The sequence below is a fragment of the Labrus bergylta genome, chromosome 15 (genome assembly GCF_963930695.1).
Source record: "Labrus bergylta chromosome 15, fLabBer1.1, whole genome shotgun sequence".
Taxonomy (NCBI): Eukaryota; Metazoa; Chordata; class Actinopteri; order Labriformes; family Labridae; genus Labrus; species Labrus bergylta.
The window spans coordinates 11,481,603-11,502,990 of NC_089209.1; the positions used below are offsets into that span (position 1 = coordinate 11,481,603).

General features: G+C 41.1%; 1 protein-coding gene across 1 annotated transcript in view; it reads left to right on the plus strand.

Moving 5' to 3' along the window:
* foxo3b (forkhead box O3b) overlaps nt 1–16,994 on the plus strand; it is a 42,668-nt gene extending 25,674 nt beyond the window's left edge. The window contains exons 3-4 of the mRNA XM_020632832.3: nt 11,334–12,808; nt 13,680–16,994. Of these exons, the coding sequence (XP_020488488.1) occupies nt 11,334–12,779 (1,446 nt within the window). The 3' untranslated portion in view covers nt 12,780–12,808; nt 13,680–16,994. The remainder of the gene's footprint in view (nt 1–11,333; nt 12,809–13,679) is intronic.
* The last annotated feature ends 4,394 nt before the right edge of the window (nt 16,995–21,388 follow it).

A 21,388-nucleotide genomic window follows, 5' to 3' on the forward strand; every position in this document is an offset into this window, starting at 1 on the left:
GCCACTGGCTTGATACCAGAAATTCATCTTGGTTCCTTAGAAGAATTTGAAAAAAGTTAGACTGGGATGACTGTTAGTTTACTGCCTTTGAAAAAAAAGTCCTGGGATCTGACCATTCATAAATCAAATCTGTTCTCAGTTTAATTCATAACCCTGTTGGTGTCCTCAAGCTTCCTTTTCATTCTGTGCAGAACTTAAGCTGGTCCACAGTGGTGATACAAGTCTGTGCAAAGGGCAGAGGGGTGTTAAGGGAGGCAATAAACCTCAGTCAACCCCTCACCCATGCTACACACATAAAAACAGCAGGTCGCCCCACCCACCCACCCACTTCCTCCCTCTGTCCCCTCACTTCTCTTTCCCCTGGTACTTGCTGAAAAAAAATCACTCCTGATTCTCCTTCCATGGCTGAAAATCCCTATAGACAATGTTTTTTTTTTGTTTTTTTTATCGTGAAGTTGTTTTTTTATTTTAGTCATCTGTTTGTAAATCAGCCTGACTACACTACCCATAAGTCTCAGTGGTGATTTCAATGTACAACAGGGCAGAATGCAAGCCAAGAAAAAAAACACTTAAAAGTTACACATTGCGGGGCGCGCTGGTGGCGCAATGGTTAGGGCGCGCGTCCCATGCATTGAGACTCTCGTCTCGAGCGGCAGGCCCGGGTTCACTTCCACCCGTGGCCCCTTTCCGCATGTCATTCCCCGCTCTCTCTCCCTGGTTTCCGACTCTATCCACTGTCCTATCTCTGCATTAAAGGCACGAAAAGCCCCAAAAAAAAATCTTTAAAAAAAAAAAAAAAAAAAAAAAGTTAGGCTTTGGCTGTCAGATGTATTCAGAATATGAAAATTGATCAAATCAAAATATTAAAAATAAATAGAATAATTGTGGTTGAGCACACAGAGGGCTCTTTCAACTGACTGAAAAAAAGATCAACTAATCCAGTTTTTACAGGAGGGGGAATGGAAATGTTTTTTTTTTTTCACATACAGCTAAAGATTCTTAAGAAGTCATTTACAAAATGTATTGGCATCTAGCTGTGCAGATGCCCTTTGCGGCTGTGGTGGTGGAGCCAGGCGTCTCCCAACCGGAAGGTGGGGGGGGGGGGGGGTTTGATCCCCAGCTTCTGAAGCCACATGTCGATGTGTCCATGGGCAAGACACTTCACTGCTGCTTGGTCAGCAGCGTCAGCTAACACTGAGGGCCACTTTAAATAGCAGCCCATGCCATCAGTGTGTGAATGGGTAGGTGTTACCTGCGGTGTAAGAGCATCTCTTGTATTGACATATCAAGTTTTAATACACCGGTATTATATTTTTGTGTATTTTATTTAATCATTTTACTGCAATTACTCAGTCGTTTGACTAGAATTTTTTATAGCCTGTTAAAGCTTGCAGAAATTAACCCAAGTGTCACATATATTTGTATATGCAGATAAAGCATCTTTTTTTTTTTTAATATCAAACCCTGATTATCAAAGAAAAATCCTCCCACTTCTCTTCTCCGTTGCCCTTGAAACGGGTCTTTGGGTGGAGGTGGAGATCCATTTCCCAAACGTATTCCAATTCACCTGCTCCGCACCTCCCACCGGAATAGCACCATTCCCCCTATTCTGATAATTGTGAATGATTCTGTCCTTCCTCCTCACCTCCCTCAATCCCTCCTCTGGTCGCTGCTGCTAGTATCGTGTGGAGACGTAATTAATCATGTAGACACCCTGCTAGTCTTAATACTAAGGGTGCCCTCTTTTCCTTTATCTCTCTTCTTCTTGAACACTCTTTATCTGTCACTCCCAATTCCTCTCAATCTATCTCTCACACACACACACACACACACACACACACACACACACACACACACAGTTTGAAGGTCTCTCATTAATCACCTGTTCACATTGAAAACCATGTAATGCATACCACTGGAATCATTTAATGGTTGGCCTCTCCTGTTTGTCCTACCCATGTCTCTGCATATTCCTGTTCTTAATGCACAATTCTTTCAGTGTGTGTGTGCATGTTTTTTTTCTGTATCCTTCCGTATGAGCAAGTTGGTGACAGATGCATAAAGTATGATGATCAACACCAGCAGAATTGCCCTCTGGTCCCCCGGTTATTTTTAGATGTCGGATGTTGAAATAGTTAACGTTCTTAATAAGGACAGGCTGCGAATCACCACAGCATCGTTAAAAGGGGATGTGAAAACCAAACCCCCTGAAAACAATCATAATATTCATTTCTCGCATTATATATATATTATGAGACATGCCAGCAGTTTATCATCAATCCACACAGACCAGGTTCCTTCTGGTTCTATTACCTGACTGCCATAGGGCTCATGGCCCCGCAGTGGTGCCTTTTGTGTGTTTTAAACTATCATAAACATCAAACTGGAAAAATAAAAGTGTCATTTTTTACTCTCAAGGAGTTTTAAGATGATGCACCAAATGGATTTCACATCATGATGATAACAAAGTACCATTTAAAAAAAATAAATAAATAAATAAAATAGAAACAAGAAATTCTACTTCCAGAAGATTTAACATCTGTACTGAGAGAATTCACCTTTAAAATCTCAAGTTGCACAATCAAGACTACTTTATAAAGCCTGCCAGCAAGCCTTTTTATTACGGCGTAAGTCATATTTACAGGATTTTAAAGGATTAATGTGACAAAGCAGCTTATTTTGCCAGAATGCTTAAAAAAAATTCCAATCCCATTTGGTTTAATAGTTTTACAACTGACAGATGATTTTAAATAATTAAACCTACTCCTGTGTGTAAGGGTGCTACAGCATGTTGGTGTGCTGTTGCTTAAATCCTCCACAGACAAATTAAAATGCACAAACTGGACAAAATTGTGTGTGCACAGAGTAGAACTGCTGCTGCTTTACTCTCTTACCCACCACTCTCTCCTTCTGTCTGAATAATTCGTCTTTGTCTTCGCTGAGATGTTTCTGTTGTTAGTGTACTTGGTGTGTGTGTGTGTGTGTGTGTGTGTGTGTGTGTGTGTGTGTGTGTGTGTGTGTGTGTGTGTGTGTGTGTGTGTGTGTGTGTGTGTGTGTGTGTGTGTGTGTGTGTGTGTGTGTGTGTGTGTGTGTGTGTGTGTGTGTGTGTGTGTGTGTGTGTGTGTGTGTGTGTGTGTGTGTCTGTCTGTGTTCTTGGCAGGGACAGTTGCTGCGTAGCTTAAGGACGGAGTGTCCTAAAACTTGGGTTGATAAAGCCCAGCAGGGATGTCCTGTGTTGTCCCAAAGCGAAGCTAAAACATAGCAAACTGAAATGAACAGAGTGTTCATGAGTGTACATTGAGAATGGACATTGACTGCACATGCGTTTTGTAGCCTATTATGTGTTTTGCCTAGATGATTTGTTTCTTGAGGATCCGAGCCATGATAAAAATCTGCTTGAAAGTGTTTCCTGCTGCCTTTTGCTTTGACAATTGCTCTTCCATTGTGCGTGTGGTACGTGTGTGTACTTAACCTTGCACAGTGACCGTGAGCCACTGCCCTGAAGGAACGGAGCTGCCACTATCGCACTGATCAAAACAAACTGACCTAACGAAACTCTACAGGGGTAGCATGACTGGCCGTGCCTCTGAAACAGCCCACTGCGATTGGCTGTTGGAGGTGGGATGGGTACACAAACTCTCCCACCTCAGGCTAAGTGATTGGACTAAGTCTAAGAGTAAACAAGTTCTTTGAGCATGTGGCCCGTCACAACTCGGGACACACAACATGCCGATGAGGAAAAACCAAAGAGAGGGAGGGGGAGATAAAAAAGAGAGAGGGATTGATGTTCCAGTGGTTAAGGCTTTGTGATGACAAGAGCAGAGTTTGTTGTGATTTAGCATAGTCAGAACTCTTGGAAAGCAGTGTGTGTATCTTTAACGTGCGTTTTCCCTTTTTACACAAATTAATTATAACACTATAACCACTTTCCATCCACTTCAAAATAATTATTTTTTTCAGCCTAAATAAGGTATTATAGATTTCTTGGACCATTTTCAAAACGAAAAAATATAAATCCAAATACTAAATTGATTAAATGGTTAAAGTGTGGGTTTTTTTATGTGTATTTTCTGTGAACCCAAGAAGACCTCCTATTTGATTTATTCACAAAAAAGAAGCGCAAAAGGGAAGGGAAGGAATTTAAGCAGAATGAGATGCAACAGGAGTCCTTCTGCCAAGCACCAGATCCAGTGTACACACACACACACACACACACACACACACACACACACACACACACACACACACCAAATACAGCTTAAACACACACAGGCAGAGGGAGAGAGAAAGAGACCCAGCCGCTGGCCAGGGAAACGCACATATGATTGAAGAGAATGGAATGTTCTGTCTGCAGTCCAGAGCTCAGGGCAGCTGGAACCTGGACCCAGTGTCTGTGTGTGTGTGTGTGTGTGTGTGTGTGTGTGTGTGTGTGCGTGCATGTGTGTGTGTGTGTGTTAGTGTAGGGTCACAGTATAAATAACCGTCCTCTCTCGGCAGTGTTATTGCAGACCAGCCAGGCTGTTTATTTATAAACCGCCTCATACGTGTCAAAGACCTGAAGTCTCTACCTCACACTACCCCGCTACACTTTCACTGCTACACTCTGAAACTAAATTACAGTTGAGGTGTGCAGTTATCATTCTGCAAACATTTTTCTCAAATGCGGCAAATATCTACAGTACGTCCATGTTTTGTTTTGTACACAGCTCGGTGTCATAAATTAGAAACAAATTGGCTCAGAACACTGACTGTATAAAAAGATGGACGACACGTCTCAGCCTCCTGTTGTGCTGGTGAGGTCATTAGGAGGCAGAGTTAAAGTTAAACTGTCAAAGTGTTGATGTCCCAACCATTCTGCGAACCAACACACATATAATTTGTATTAGTTTCCCCTCACTGTTCCTCTGCTTATCCTTTGCACACAACACTACATGAGCCACATCTCTCAGCTGAACTGTCAATCATGTTGTTTTACTTTCAATCTTATCAAATGACTCATTGAAACTAAAATTCCCAGAAAAATGAACATATATCAGTACATTAAGAACTTACTATAATGACAGAAACCACTTTTTTTTTTTTGTTTGACCCATGTCCCATCTGTTAACATGTATGAGGCGGTGCTTATGACTTATACTGCACCCAGTCAGTATGGGGACCTCCAACTGTTTTGGCTTCACTTCCATGTCATCCTTCTTTTATACAGACTCTAGCTTAGACCAAGCCACACAACTTTTTTCCTACCAATCAGCAACATTTAGCACTCCTTCACTGCACTTTGGTGTCTGTAAATCTACTTCCAAACTTCCTGGATGTACCCCTCATGTCCCCAGCTAAACCACCACAGTAAAAAAATATTGACATTATTCTGCATGGGCAGTAGATGTTCGGATTTAGTAAATTATGTACTCTCAAGTATGATAAGTATTTAAAGCGTACATGTGATTGGGATTTAAATTGGGCTTCTTTGTTATATTTGCTTTTACAACATTTTAATTGTCATCATATATCAGTTATAAATAGGCTACATGTTGCCAGTATACAAAATGATAACCTTGTTTGCATTCTCTTCAGAAAGAGCACTTTAGGGCGGGACAAACATTATTTAAACGTCAAACCCTCGTCTTAAATGTTCACTAATGTTTCACAAGTTGTCCGCTTGACCCCGCAGTGGTTACTGTTGACATTAGACTCAGATTAGTGTTGGTTTACATAATGGCTGATAAAGTGTGGTTATGTTTGGCCCTGGGTTCACACAGGCATACACACTGTGTCAATGGATGGTTACATCCAGTACAGCAGAGGTGTGAGTGTCAGGTCACAGAGTTGGTCCAATCAGAGAGGGTGTTGTAGGGTGAGGGTGGGGCTTAATAGTATCAGGCAGGAGCTCCGTCCCCAAAGCACTTTGACCTTTGACTCAGTGCTGTCTCCAGGCTCCATGACACTGTAACCCTGTGACCCAACACTCTCCTGCAGAACAGTGCCAGAAGAGCTGTGTGTGCGTGTGTGTTTGTGTGTGTGCGTGTTTGTGCGTGTGTGCGTTTTATTTCTTTCTGTGTGTGAAAGGCAGGGGATGTTGTGTCTGACCATTAAACCCTTTCAGTCATAAAAAGCGCAAAAAAAAGTGGAAATAACCTAGTTCAGATATTTGAGTTCAGCTGTCTGCTGTAACTGGGTGATGAAACACACTTGCAATACCATGCAGACCCTCCCTTTTCTGTACTGCCTGGCTACGCAAACCAATTTCCCTCCACCTATCACTGCTGCTGGCGCTAGGAGAGCTTCAGCCAATTAGAAAGCCCCCTTTGATTTATCCCAACCAATCAGAGGAGGCAGTCTCACGAGTAACATGGCAAGTCTAGGATTTTAATTTCTATGCCTATACAATATGCATCAGTCCTTATTAAATTACATCCAATCTCCTTAAAATGCCTCCTTTTAAATGTTCAATGAACACGTGCCTTCTACATGCAGATTTACATAAATGCAAATGTGTGATTTCCCTCCTGCGCACCTTCAAACATCACAATAATGAGAGAAAGGAGAGTGAGATTCCTAGCGTGGTTGCTGACAGTGATTAATTGTTCCCACATGTTGCTGACGGACAAAAAGGCCTCTGTATTCCTGAGCTTTGGCTGCAGATGGTGGACTCACACACACACACACACACACACACACACACACACACACACACACACACACACACACACACACACACACACACACACACAGCTGGGGCCTGTCCATGAAGAGAGTTCAGTATCGTCAAGCTATCTTTAGTCAGATTACTTAAAAAATGTTCCACTGTTGAACCTGGATAACCGGTCTCATGAACAGTCGCCTATGTTGACCCAGAGTTATATAGACCAAGCTTCCAGACCAGCTAAGGGGAAGCTTTTACTATCAATTACAGAAAACCCCAACATAAAGAGCACTTCATTTGACAAACCAAGCAGGATTGATCAGTTGTGCAAATAAAAAATGCTGATTAAAAAAAAATAGAGTCAAAAACCTTTTATTTAAATGTTATGTGTCAACCAGGGACAAGTCCGGACAAGTCTCAACATGTTTCCTCTGGTATAGCTGTGAATAATTTCTGCACCAGTCGTTTTTTGGATTTACCATGAAAAATATTTTGGGGGGAAAAGATGTAACACAAACATTAAACAAGACAAAATACTAAATTCTAGAATTGGATCTTGGATCTGTGAGATAAACGCACAAATTTAGAGAGACTTACTGGGGCAGTGTCACTAGCGTCATTATCACTGTGACGAGCTGTGTTGTTGTGCGCGTGTTATTTAGCTGCTGCCGCTGAATAGCAGCGAGTTATGAATCAGAGCTGCTGCCTCAGTGATCTGTTTTTATTGACTGACTTGGGGAATACCCCAGAGGAGTTACAGTTCTAAACATATACAGCATCCCACTCACACAGCGATGTGCCATGTGTACACACAAACTGGGAGAGCATACACATTCTGAAAAGAAGAAAATGTAACTTAGCGCTGCCTTTTATGTAGGTGCCTCAAGGCAGCTGTGTTTTATTATATAGAAGCACAAGAATATGTTACAAGGAGCACAGGGTTCCAAGAAAGAACTGTTATTGATTCCTGATTACACTTTTTTCAGTTACAAGGAAGAGACAGGTTAACAGTTAATTTTTAAATAATGTACACACAGAGGCTTTGGATAATCTATTGTAAAGATCTGAAGGTTTAAGCTCCCAGAATTAAGTGATTTTATGTTGTATGAAGGCTTTTGTAAAACATTGGTGTGATAAATGTGTAGTGAAATTAACTCTTGGTCAAATAAAGACTGGTCATTTTAGTATGATGGAAACAGACATGGCAGTCTGCAGGAGAGTGAAGCAAAGATATTTTCAAGAAACAAATGGCTTAAAGGTTTGTCCACTTAAATCCTTCAACATGTTTTAAATGCATCAGCTATGCAGGAAGTATATAGGTTTGATTCTCAACGATCACTAAACCATAGACTTGAAAATGTATCTTGTAAATTTCATCCAGAACAACAGGAATAATCAGTAAGGTTTATGTAGCGGACTGTGTGGACATATCTACTACTATGTACAACACATATACATCACAACTCATCCTGATACTAGCAGGCACATTTATCTTTCTTTCACCCTGCAATCATCATCTTCTCACCCTCTTTCTCACCATCACTCACAGGTTTTCTCTTTTCACCTTTTTTTTTCTTTCTTTTCTCTCTTCTTTTATCGCTGTCCGTGCTTCGGCTGCAGATGTCCTGTTTCCTTTTATTGCTGCTCCATCACGCCGAGTTAGAAATACTTCACTTGACATTTGAAGGATACGAGCAGTGGCACGGGAAAAGAGAAACATTAAACAAGTGGATCAGTTGGAGGAGGGAGAGTGGGGGAAGTGAGGAAAAAGGTGGTGTAGGATGGAGCGAGGGAGAAAGATTGATGAAGTTTCAGGTGCTGGCAGGTAAATATTTACAGCAGCCCGAGAAGGAAACTCCCATTCCATTAATTCTGCTCTCATTCACTTCCCCAATTTCTCCCTTTCCGTGAAAAAGCAGATTTTCTGCCATTATTTACATCTTCTGTGCAGCTGGAAACATTTAGCCTGTGTGTGTGTGTGCGTGTGTGTGTGTGTAAAATGTTCTGTAATAAAGCAGCATTACGTCATGCCTCAAGAGATGCTGGCAGAGGATAAACAATGGTCTCCTAGGTATTTCTTCTCTTATTACCTCATTGAACAAAATACACACACACACACACACAGACTTGGATAACATGCATTATCATTCGCACTCCATTCATAATTAAGTGCAGCTTTCTATTGATTCACTAAGGCACAGTATTAGTCAAAAAGATGTGTTTGCATTTACAATTGCTGCAAATGCAAGCCTGAGCATTTCCATAAAACTAAACACAAACACACACACACACCACATGAAGGCCCAAAAACACACACACTTTTTTAAAGGGTCATAGGTTCAGTTTGGCCCCAGAGATCTCTTACTCTGCCAGCATAGCATTGGGAACGGTAACTCAAGCCTGCTCCTTCTCCTTTCTGATTGAACTGCCTCTGACCAGAAAAACAATCCAGACCAAATAGTCTGTAAACTGTTGCCCAGGCAAGATGGGTCTGCTTCTGGAAAACAATATTGTGATTCCCACAAAACCTTGCAAATTGTTTGGCCCTTGCAGTTTGGAACCCAGAAATGTGTTCTGTTTAAGAGAGTAAAAATATACAGGGGAGGAAAACGGAGAGGAAAAGATGTGTGCATTTTGTAGATGGTGGTTGGGTTGTTTATATGGAAGGATATAGCATAGCCCCGGAGTCCCTCAGGGCCCATAAGAGCTACGTGTTTGTGAAACAACGGAAGAGGAGGGGGTATGGAAAGAGAAGGCAAAATAATGAATTCAGCAAGGGCTTTGGGAGGGCAGGGAAGAAGAAGACAGTGTGGAAAACAAAGTCAAGTCTAGAAAGGTCATATCTACAAATGACCTGGAGAAAGAGAGCGAGGAAAGAGAAGGAGCGGCAAGTACATCCCTCCAGTAAATGCATCGATTGAGGTGTGATGTCTCTTGTTAGAACTTAAGCTTCTTAAGACAAAGCATACAACATACAGCATAGTCCCTAATACGTCTTGGAACAACCAATTAGTGAATTTGAGTCCTGACTGAGGAGGAAAAAGCATCTCCACAGTCTTAATATGCTGTGTGAACCCATAATAAAGCGCAATACTAAATTTACAAGTACTGCTCTTGTTTGATTAAACAGTGTTGCAGTTTCATAAAGTGGTCACATTGCTTTCTTGGTGATGTCTCTTCTCTTGTGATTTAACTATACCTCAAACTTCTGACATCAATCCAAAACCTTCCTTAATATCAGATTAAATAATATGAAAAAAAAAGTTCTTTAACTGTAACTGTTCTCTATTGGGTTAGCAATTTAAGTCTGACTTAATGTGACAAAGGTTAAAGCTAGTTAGAGATCCACCCATGTAATTAAATTTGCAGAAGTTTACTTGTAGCCTTAACAAAAAAAAAGAAAAGACGTTGCTTTTTAAAACTCATCAACCCCAAAAGTCAACAGACAGGCTAACCGCTTTGTGAGGCTGTAATTGGTCATAACAGTCCCACTTTGAGCTAAATGCCAACTTCAGCATGATAGTGTGCTTATAATGACAATTAGCAGATAATGCTCAAATCAACATTTGCTAGTAAGCACACGTAGTAAAAGTATGTGGATTTTTTTTAAGCCTGCAGAGTATAACAAGTTGTTCCACAGGGGTGTTATATCATTGTTTGAGTAAATAACATGTGCTTACATCACTCTGCTAAAGATCACAAACTTGATCATTAGCAGAAATCCTTTTCTAAAGAATACTCAACAACAATATGTTTCCAAACCAGCCTTGCATGTCTTTGAGGCATTACTTAAGCAGGGAATTGTTTTGAGCTAAATGCTACCTTGGGATTGTAGCCTGCTCACATGCTAACCTGCTTGTGTTTAGCAGTTATCACTGCATGCTTACATGCTAAACTAACTCTTAGTCTACGAGCAGGATTTTTCTAATGAGAATTTAGCATCAAACTCAGTGTGTGTGTTATAAGAAATACTATCAGTTCAATATGTAAACGAAGCCATAGTGCAGTGCAGCAACAACAGACTCCACAAGGACGTTATATCATAGTTGGAGCATTAAATGTGTACTTACATGACTGGGTTGTAAGAAGACCTCTTGATCATTAGTAAGGGCTGCCATGTGCATTGGCTCCCCCACAATAACCTCTGAGGCTTACACAAGGAAGTTTCTCAGAGTTGATCAATAAACAGCAGCCAGCTTACACACACAAGAACACACAACACACATGATCTGACTCTGAATGCGCTTCTTAAGCAACACAGGGGCTCTTTGTATGTGTCATTCATAAATGGAGAGACACTTGATTATAGATCACTGTCTCTCTTTTCCCTATTATACTCATAACACAAAAGCTACAGTGGTAACAATGCAAACATCAGCACTAATTGCTGCTGAAGTAATGTGTTCTTGTCTAGATTAAATGAATGAGCAATTGAAAGGGACAATTTCACTTGTTTCTATGTCTAGTCACCAAGAGAAACTGTTTACACTGCTGCAGAATCAGTAGAGATGGGTTGTTTGTGTTGTTGGACTTAAAGAGAGGCATTCATTGAATGGTGTATTGATGAAAAGGAGTAGAAGAATACAACAAATCAATTCTGATTGCAGTCATTGTTCAGGAAATTGTTCCAAAAGGATTTTACGCAAATCACTCAACACAGTGCCTTCTCTTTTCCTTCTTTGTGTTACAGAACTCCATCCGGCATAACCTCTCCCTACACAGTCGTTTCATCCGTGTCCAGAACGAGGGAACTGGGAAGAGTTCTTGGTGGATGATAAACCCCGAGGGAGGGAAAGGTGGAAAGGCTCCTCGCCGCCGTGCAGTCTCCATGGACAACAGCAACAAGTACACAAAGTCCGCCCGTGGCCGTGCTGCCAAGAAGAAGGCAGCCCTGCAGGCTGCAGCAGCTGCTGCCGGAGAAGGCGGCGGAGACAGTCCTTCAGGTCTTTCCAAGTGGCCTGGAAGCCCGACATCACGTAGCAGCGAGGAGCTCGATGCCTGGACAGACTTCCGCTCCAGAACTAATTCCAATGCCAGCACACTGAGCGGTCGTCTCTCGCCCATTTTGGCAAACCAAGAGCTGGACGAGGTGCCCGATGACGAGCCTCCGCTTTCACCAATGCTCTACTCCAGCCCTGGCAGAGCGCTGTCTCCAAGCAATGGAACAAGCAATGGGAAGCCTATGCCAGCTGAGCTGCCCCGCCTAGCAGATCTGGCAGGTACAATGAACCTAAACGACGGACTCACAGATGACCTGATGAATGAATTGCTTGATAACATCAACCTGGTGCCAACTGTTCCAGTACAGACCGCTCCAAATGGTTCCTCAGGGTTCAATTTTGGGTCCAAACCCAATGGGCTTGGCTCACCTTCCTCCACCTCTTCTCCCTCCCCCAACGCTTCTTCTAATGGTGGAGTCAATGGTTACAGTAACTCCATCTTTGGCCCCCACCAGGCCACCTCCACTCTGCGTCCATCACCAATGCAGACGATCCAGGAGAACAAGCAGACCTCCTTTTCCAGCATCAGCCTGTCTCGTTTTGGCAGCCAGACACTACAGGACCTGCTCAACTCTGACAGCCACAGCCACAGTGATGTCATGATGACACAGTCGGACCCACTGATGTCACAGGCCAGTGCTGCTGCTGTCATTTCCCAAAACTCTCGCCGTGGCCTCATGCTCCGAAATGATCCCGTAATGACCTTCGGGACCACTGGAGGACTTCAGGGTAGCCAGGGGGAGATGATTCCAAGTAAAAACCACAACCAGAGCTCCCTCAGGTCTTTAAACGGAGGCCTAAACCTTGCCATTGAGGCTAATCTGGCAAATGCCAAGCAACAGCTCTTGCTCTCCCCCTTGGGCGGAAATGGCTCCTCGTCAATGCAGATTGACACATCGATCTTCCTCAATGGGACTGTTAGCAGCAATGGAGGGATCTGCCAGGACCGTTTTCCCACAGATCTGGATCTGGACATGTTCAACAGCAGCCTTGAGTGTGATATGGACACCATCATCAGAAATGAGCTGATGGATGCAGATGGTCTGGATTTTAACTTTGACTCTTTGGCCAACATGAACGGGGTTGGCAATTTCGCAAACACCAAGCAGACCTCTCAAAGCTGGGTACCTGGCTGAGAGGGTCAGGGCAGAAAGGAGCAGAGCAGGTGTGTATGCGTATGTTGTGTTCATCGGGATTAAAAAAAAAAAAATGTAATTGCTTGACCAGCCCTATCTGCATGATAAAGAAATAGAATTACTGGCATTGCAGATACAGACTCGAAAAAATGTCTTTAGCTTCTCTTCTAACCTAGTATCTAGAGCTGATATTGTTCTCCCTATCTGGTTAATCCTCACTGAAAAGTTTCTCCCAATGGCTTTACATACTACTGCATCTTTTGACCACAAAAAACACACTGGATATAGGTTATTGTTTAACAGGTCCAAAACCAAAACTGACCTGCTAGACAAGCTAGCTTCTCCTGTTAGTTTTGGTTTTTCTTAACTCCATTCATGAAAGTTTTTAAAAGATCTTTATCCTCAGTTTATGGAGGGAATCTTTGGAGACAATGGTCCACTGCCAAAGTTACTTTCAACACTAAAAGTTACTTCAGTTATACTCTGCCACTGCCTACACATAAAGATGCATTTATTGTGAAATAAAATGCAGGGAGTACCATGGCAGAAGCTTTATGCTTCAAATTCATGTATTAATCGATTTATTCAACCTTTGTTTAAAACTAAGTAATCATTGAGCGCATGCCCTTATTATCATTGATGTACAATTAAAGGTAGGACAATTCAAACAAAAAGCAGTTTAAAACAAACCAAAGAGAAAAATAAATGATAAGTAACAGGAAAATAAGCAAGCAGAGAAGCAAAAGTACTGGTTAAAACAGTTACACTCACGAGCACATTCATTTGTAATCATGTTTTTAAATGTTTTTTAATGAACAATACATGTTGTTTGACTATTTCTTGTATTAAATCTAAATAAAAAAAAACCTCAGAAATATCTCATTTCTTTTATCTCCTCAGGTCTGAACTGTGTTCAAGTGAAGATCAGACACACAACACCCTTTTTGCCAAACCTGCCATCAGCACAACGTTAAAAAAAAAAAACAACCCTGTGTTTACAGAAGACTTCCTCTCAAGAGCTTTACCTTCGCTCCCACAACGGTGCACCATGAACGAGCCGACAGACTCTAGCGATACTGCACATCAGCCCTCAAAGTCTCTTGTGAAACAACCACAAAAAGAATGCTATGTCAAACTCACAATACTTACAATTATGCATTTTTCCTATCACACCCTGTCTGTTGATATCAAAGAGACACTGCTTATGCCAAGGGGTTTTAGGTGGACTGAGCACATGGACTAAATGTCAAGCATAGATTGAAGGAGTGCACAGTGCAGTTGTTCCCACTAAAGACGAACGTCAAAACAAAAGTGTAAAGCAAAAAAAAAAAATCAAGAAGTAATGGTGATGTAAATCAGATCCATGTGTTTCCTGGGATGTGTTATGTTGAAGAAGAATTCCTCCCTGTTTTCACTTAGTGATTATAAGTGTGAAGTGTTGTTTTTCGGGTATTCTGTTTAATCATACAGTAAATGTTCCTGCAACAAACGTGTGTACAAAGGAAACTGGTGTATTGTTGACAATGAAATACGAAATGGAGAGTGGCCATGCATTAAGAACATGCAAACACACAAACAGGCAAACCTAACACTTTGTTCCAGTTTGCAAAACCTGAGAACACTTAAAAGTTCAAACTTCTCCTTTTAATGTGATGCACTTCAGGTTCTGTAGATATAAATTGCTTTAATCGGCATACTAAAAGTTATATCACAATTAGCTGAATATATAAAAAAAAATAGTATACCTAACTGAAAAAATGTAAAAACATGAAGTTTTTGGTCATGGATATTTGTAAAGTTCAGGTCAGTGTTTAAGTTCAAGAAGGAGGGGGAAAGATCGTGTCTAACTTTGGTAGATTTCTTATCTTCTGGTGAGTTCTGTCGAAGTTGTTATCACTGCATACAATGTAGCCAAAATAAATACCTGTGTCCTAGAGTTGTGAACATTTCCACACCATAACTGGTGCTATGTAAACAGTGTTGAATCCTGCCCCAAGAGCAAGCCGTGCATTTTTTGTGTGTTCGTTTTATTTTTCCGTTGTTGCTTATGATTTGCAGAAGCCCTTGTAGCACGGTGAGGTTGAACCTGTAGAAAAACAGGTGGACATCAGGAGAGGCAGGGTTTTTTAGGGTCATTCCTCTAGAAGCCATTTGTTTCTTGAGTAACACGATAAGCTATCTCTGTATATTGCCAAATTACTTGAAACAGACAGTAGGATATGCTGGCAGCCAAACCACAGCACACACACACACGCACACGCACACACACATATGGTAAAAAAAATAATACCAGGGATCTGTGTTAGGCTCAGCTGTTTTCTTGCCATGAGCTTGTGGGGCTTGTTATGCATATATAGACTCACTCAGGGGGGGAAAGGGAGGCTTCCTGTTAACATAACATCAAGTCACATTCTAATGGTATTTTAACATTTCTTGATGAAAACAGTAATGCTTTGTGTTTGTGAACTTGTTACCTGTGAACATGTTTTGGGCCGTAAAGATGAAGACGAGGAAGAAGGAGGATAAATGTCAGGATTAAGACTTCACACGGTCTTTTTATTTTTTTATTTTGCTGTCATAGTTTCTTCTTTTTTTTTTTCTCTCTCTCTCCTCTTTGTTGGACTTGCGACACACAGGCACACACACATATCCCCAGATGGACGCCCATGGTGCTCCTGCAGGTGAATTTCTGAATCTCCTGAGTACTTGTTTAATATGTGTGTGTCTATCTGTAGAGTTTATTTCTGTTGGATTGATCTCACCAGGATGTGTAACCACCTCACTTATCCCTCATGGTGCATACAGCACAGTTGACTGTATGCATGTATGTATTTATGCATTATGAATTGTGTGAAATGCATATATACTCGCTGTATATGTCCTTATATATTCATGTAGTACTTGACCCTTGGATTTTGTGATACCTCTGAAGGTAAAGGTGAAGAAATAATGAACAAGGTTACACCCTTAACGGAGGGAATACTGTTACCAGCGATTTAATTGTTGAACCAGATTTTGTAAAATGATGGAAAACACTATTGTTGTAGCATCTGGAGACCCTGGTATCCCTTCTTTTTTGGGGTCATGTATGGATATATACGCCCCGCTGTGTATAATAGTGTACAGATGTGTGTATATCACTTTGAGGCCAAGGCAGAGGAGTGTGTGTGCATGGTTGGCTAGAATGACCCTCTGTGTTATCTGAGGTTTAGTGCATGACCTAGCAGCCCCCCCCCCCCCCCCCCCCCGACCCTTCAAATGGTGCCGTCCTGCAAGAAATTGTAATTTAGGAGAGACACCCAGTGTCTTTAGCACTCAAATGCACACTTCTTTTGTTTTCTGAAATCAGGGCCTTACACTTGCACCATCCTCCTGTAATAATAGGTCGATTGTTATCATAAGTGTGTGAATATCGATGCAGGCGCAGGGAAAAGCCTCTTGAACAGACGTCCCTTAGCTTCATTCTTTTTTTTTACTCAAGGTGAATTACAGAAGATACAAGTTCTGGTGCTCAAAGAAAGCATTGGTGGTAACTTTGACTCTCTTAAAGTGCCATCTTACTGTCATTTCCTACACCTTGTCACATCAAAAATTTCCAGAGTATTATCACATGTTTTTTTAGGCAGAGGGAAATCCTCAGCCATCACCCGAACTGCTTTTTGATTTCGTCCAGACTAACTGTACAGAAAAAAAGGAGCTCTGACAAGGTGAATACAGGGGTTATTGATCCGTGATAAACTGCTCATTGCAATTGCAACAAGGGTTCTCTTCTGTTTTGTTCATTTCGTGTAAAATCTTCTGGCTTTTGGAGAGTTAGCTTTCACCATGTCAAAGTGGAGCAGGCCATCCACACAACCACTCAGTGATATTCAGGCACAGATTATCTCCTCTAGTGCCCAACACACACACCTGCAGCACAGCTTGTGCAAATTTCAAGCTAAGTTAAGCAAAAAAAAAAAAAGACATACCACTAGATACCTTAATCATCTCTTTTGGATTATCGTCTCCATTCTTGTTTAGACACCCCAGCAAGCTTTCCTCTATACACCCTCTGAACTTTGTCCTCTGATCTTTCCCCGTTCATTAATCTTGCTTCTTTTTTCGACTTGATGTTAGTGGGTATTTTTCCTGTGTATTCCATTTTGAATTGTAATCTAGTTTGTATAAGAAATGGTGCGCATGTAAATAAAGCTTGGTGAGGCTCCACACACTCTGTGTCTTTGTCTTGACTCATTTTTATTAAAGTGAAAACTGAGGGAAAAAAAAACACAAAATTCCAAAAGTGAAGCGGAACTAAAAGGCTGCTGTTAACAGCTCTTACTGCCATGAGAGGAATTCTCAGCCTGGCGAGGGAAAATGTTACAGCTCTCTCGCCTGCTTTACGTGTGACGCTAATTCACAAGTTCAATTGCCAACTGCTTTCCACAACAGTGTGTGTGTGCACTTGTGCATGAACAAATTTAACCTCACACTCCCTCCCAGAAGATAAATCTCGTTCTCATGTCAGTCTGGAGGGAACAGCAAAACAACTCCCTGTTCCTCTCCAGTTCCTGGAAGTTCTCTTACACAATGTTCTGTGCACGGCTGTTTTAAACGACAGCAGACACACGGCAACTCTCTGATACCTCTGGGCTGGGCGCTTTTGCTCGGCTGTTGCGAAACATAAAGGGAATAGTGCAAAAGGGAACAGTCAGAGAGGAGGGTCACTGAAATATCTGATATTACCCCCGGGCTCTAACTGTAAACACAGACCCTGGCTGTACCGCTCTGATGACATTCTTCTTTGTCTCCTTCTGCCGCTGCAGCTTCTGTGGAAATGTCTGTCTCCTTAAAAAATGTATTGATCTTTACAGTAAAAGTGAAAGCTAGGCTTCACTATCCCGCCTTCCCACCACACTCTGCCAATGAAGGTGTCTGGTCCTACCTTCACAACAAGGCCCTGAGTCACTAGCTAGAGATTAATAATGCATCGTTGTGGCTCGTTTGGGCACTTCCTTCTTTTAACTTCAGAGTGATAACTCATGGTGGTTATCTTCAGGTTTAAAAATGTTCCTTATTGGATTGTGATTTGTATAAAAGCAAATGTGTGTGTATGTGTAGTAGTCTATATGTTTACACACACACACACACACACACACACTGAAGGTTTACTGATAGTTATAGTGAAGTGTCCATTTGATTTCTTGGATAAAGCTAGTTGTAGTTAAATGATTTGTATTCATGACTTCATTACATTTGTGTACAGGACTGAATAGATCATTTTTACCTCTCGTTATTACCTCTGAAAGTGAAGTTATGGTTGAGTTTACATTTTTCCATGGCTATTGAACTTCTGGCCTGGATTTACGTGAAACTTGCCCGAATGGTGTAATGTGCCAGAGAAGATCCCCTGTAATGCTGTATAAGCATAATGATCGGGGTTGTGATTGGCAGATTTGCACATCAACGAAGAAGTTAGTCTTGGTTTCTAAACAGTTACCGATACTGTAAAATGTTCAGACAACACTTACATTTAATTTCAGTTTAAAATGCTGGATTTTCAACAGTATGAAAGACAGATACGAAAAAAAGATACTGTAGTAAATCCTCTGTAAATTCACAGAAATGTGTTACAGTGTATTATGTTAGCCTTTGTGTCTGACCCTGTCCTTAATAGCTACAAATTATTATTATTTTTTTTTTAAAGATTTATTTTTGGGCTTTTTGTGCCTTTAATGTTAAGATAGGGCAGTGGATAGAGTTGGAAATCAAGGAGAAAGAGTGGGGAATGACATGCGGGAAAGGAGCCACAAGTGGGATTCGAACCTGGGGCACCCGCTTGTAGGACCACAGCCTACATACATGGGGGGGCGCGCACTAGCCACTGCGCCACCAGCGCCCCCTAGCTACAAATCTTTACCAAAAAAAAATCCCTAAACTTTACACACTGAAAATATTTACACCAAAGTATAAAAAGTGTATTTATGTAAAACTTCTTTCTTACCTTGTCTCCACCCAACGATTCCTTTATATCAGGTAATATTTAAGTACAGTACATTCACAATGGTCTACAGATGTTCAGCTTTTAAATATGTTGCTCTCCATCTCTGTCAGAATAAAAAACCAGTCTGAATGATTCGTGAAACCAGAGCAGGGTAGTCATTTACAGTCTGGTGCAGCCATAACCACACTGTTTATCATTGCTGCCAAACTCAGGACATGCATCAGGAACTTTAGGTTTACCAGTGTGGCCCTTTCCTTTGTACTCAAATATACAAAGGAACCTCAAACAAACAAAATCTTCACTGTTTGTTTGGTAACTCCAAACCCTCTTTCTTGTTAAGAAGAATATGTAGAGGGGATAAAAGAATTGGAGGGGGGAAATTATCGCTCATGTTCATCCAAACAGCCACTGCAAAGCTCAGGGCTGACTGCACACTCCAAAAGACTCAAACATGCTTTATGACTGTGAGGGCAAGACTCACCACAACTACAAATACTCAACCCACATTTCAATAGCAGTTCCCGGTCAGCTGGTCACATGACCCACTAAATGTCTGGCCTGGCTGCAGTCACACCAGTGTGCACGAGGTCACTGAGGTTATTGGTTGGCTGTAAATCCTCTGAAACCATCTGTTTTTCTTGTTTTGGTTCTTTGTTATTTTAGATCAACACATTCCTGTTATAGATTCAGCGAGCCAAATAAAGTCAAGTATGATGATTTTTTAAGCGCCCCCAAATTTCCCTTTGTTTTTCTATAAAAAAAAAGAGCATTCCTTTGCCATATGCTCATGTCATTATATGCACACAAAAAAACACAAAATCTGTTGTTTGTGTTCTGTCCCTGCTTGTTGTCTCCTTCGCTATAGTTTCACATCGTGTCATAACGAAATTACTGTCTCTTTTTTTTCGGTTGCTGTCTTTAACTACACCCACATTTTGGTGTTTTATTCCTCTCTGCCATGTTCTTACTTTGTTTGACTACAGGAAGCAATTGGCCCATTTGCTCAGAGCTCATTGTATAGTATGTCACCAGAAATCAATGAAGCATTTTTTAATCCTTCAAAAAGTGACTTTGCTAATGTGTTTTTCAGAGTGTGTGTTTATGTGTGCTTTACATAATATCGTCACGATGTCATTTTGTCTTTCAAATGTAAAACTATTAAGATATAACACTTTCTTTTCTTTTCTTTTTATCTTACAGCAATAACGTAACTTTGTGTACATCAGGTGTTTTCATGAGGGTTTACATTTACAGGTGACTGCAGATCTTAACGATAGGCTCTAATAAACTGGTGCTGAACAAAAACCCTGGTTAAATTACTCAGCTTCAGCTTGGGGTGTAATTCTACCTGAGAGGGAGTGGTGTGCCATGTAAGTCTTTCCATGCACACGTGTGTCTTTGTGTTTATTTATTGTTCATAGCGTGCAGTTTGTGGTCTTGTGAGTCAGCACCACACCAATGAAAAACCCTGAGTCACAAAGCAAGGAGAGAAGTGATAGGTTGAAGGTTTTATGGGAATATATATAAAAATGCAATAACATGAATTTGAATTAAATGTTGAGTATTTAATTCAATGTCCAAAGCCGCATTCTCCTAAGCTGATAACTAGACTGACTTTTTGTTGAATTTGTCTGACATTTTGTTGATTTACGGCAATTTATTGCTCTCAGGGGGGTTAATTTGTTTAATTAAGCTCTAACCGAGTGACATATCCGTTCTGCAAACATAATTTTCACTTGGCACAGGAGAAGCTTGCCAGTCTTTGCCAGGAGCTGTTCGTTCCTCTATCTGTCTATCTGTTGATTTTAGAGTTGTCGACAATTTTCAACTTCTTCACCTGCTAAGCCAATCCTGTCGACCCATGATGCCAATTATCTGTCACTATTTCAATGGGCCTACCTATTGAAGATAACGACGTTCTAATTATTAGGTTCTGAAGCAAGTGTCTGCCCGGTCAACTGTGCCTGGGGGAAACAAACCTCAACGTGGAAAACACCCTGCACTCTGACTCTGAGACGCTTGCAGTGATTCAGAGGTCTGGCATCAGGTAAACCATGTCCTGACTGATGGCTCCACATAATGCGTTATATCATGTAAAAGAAATGACTGTGAGTCATAGTTTCGTCCATAATGAAAACTTCATGAGTAAACAAAAGCTGTCCTATCACCTGACAGACAAGGAGCAATGAGGACAGTTGTCATATGCAACTTAAAAGTGTACATGTTTTTTTAAGTTCTGTAAAGTTGACATTGGTATGAACCTCCAGTTCTTCAACAGAGCTCGAGATGACACATATTTGCGTGTACAAGACCAGTTTTCTGAGTAAACTAATAAAATTGTTCTGCAGTTAAATGTTAAAACACTTTCCCACAACTCTTTGTGAAGGTATGAGTGTTTTTTTTGCTAAATATAGAAATACGGTACAAATATTTAAATGAATCTTTGAGCTAGTAAACACAACTATCTATGAATTCATTTTCAACATCAAGGGGAGTTTTTTAGGCGGTAAAGGAAAGCTGCTATAGGCTAAGCTAGTTCAACAACCAAACAAGGTTGTAAATGTAACAGGATGTTGTGGGGCCTAATGTGTCAAACAAAAAAAGGTCAAATAAAACATGAGCTCAC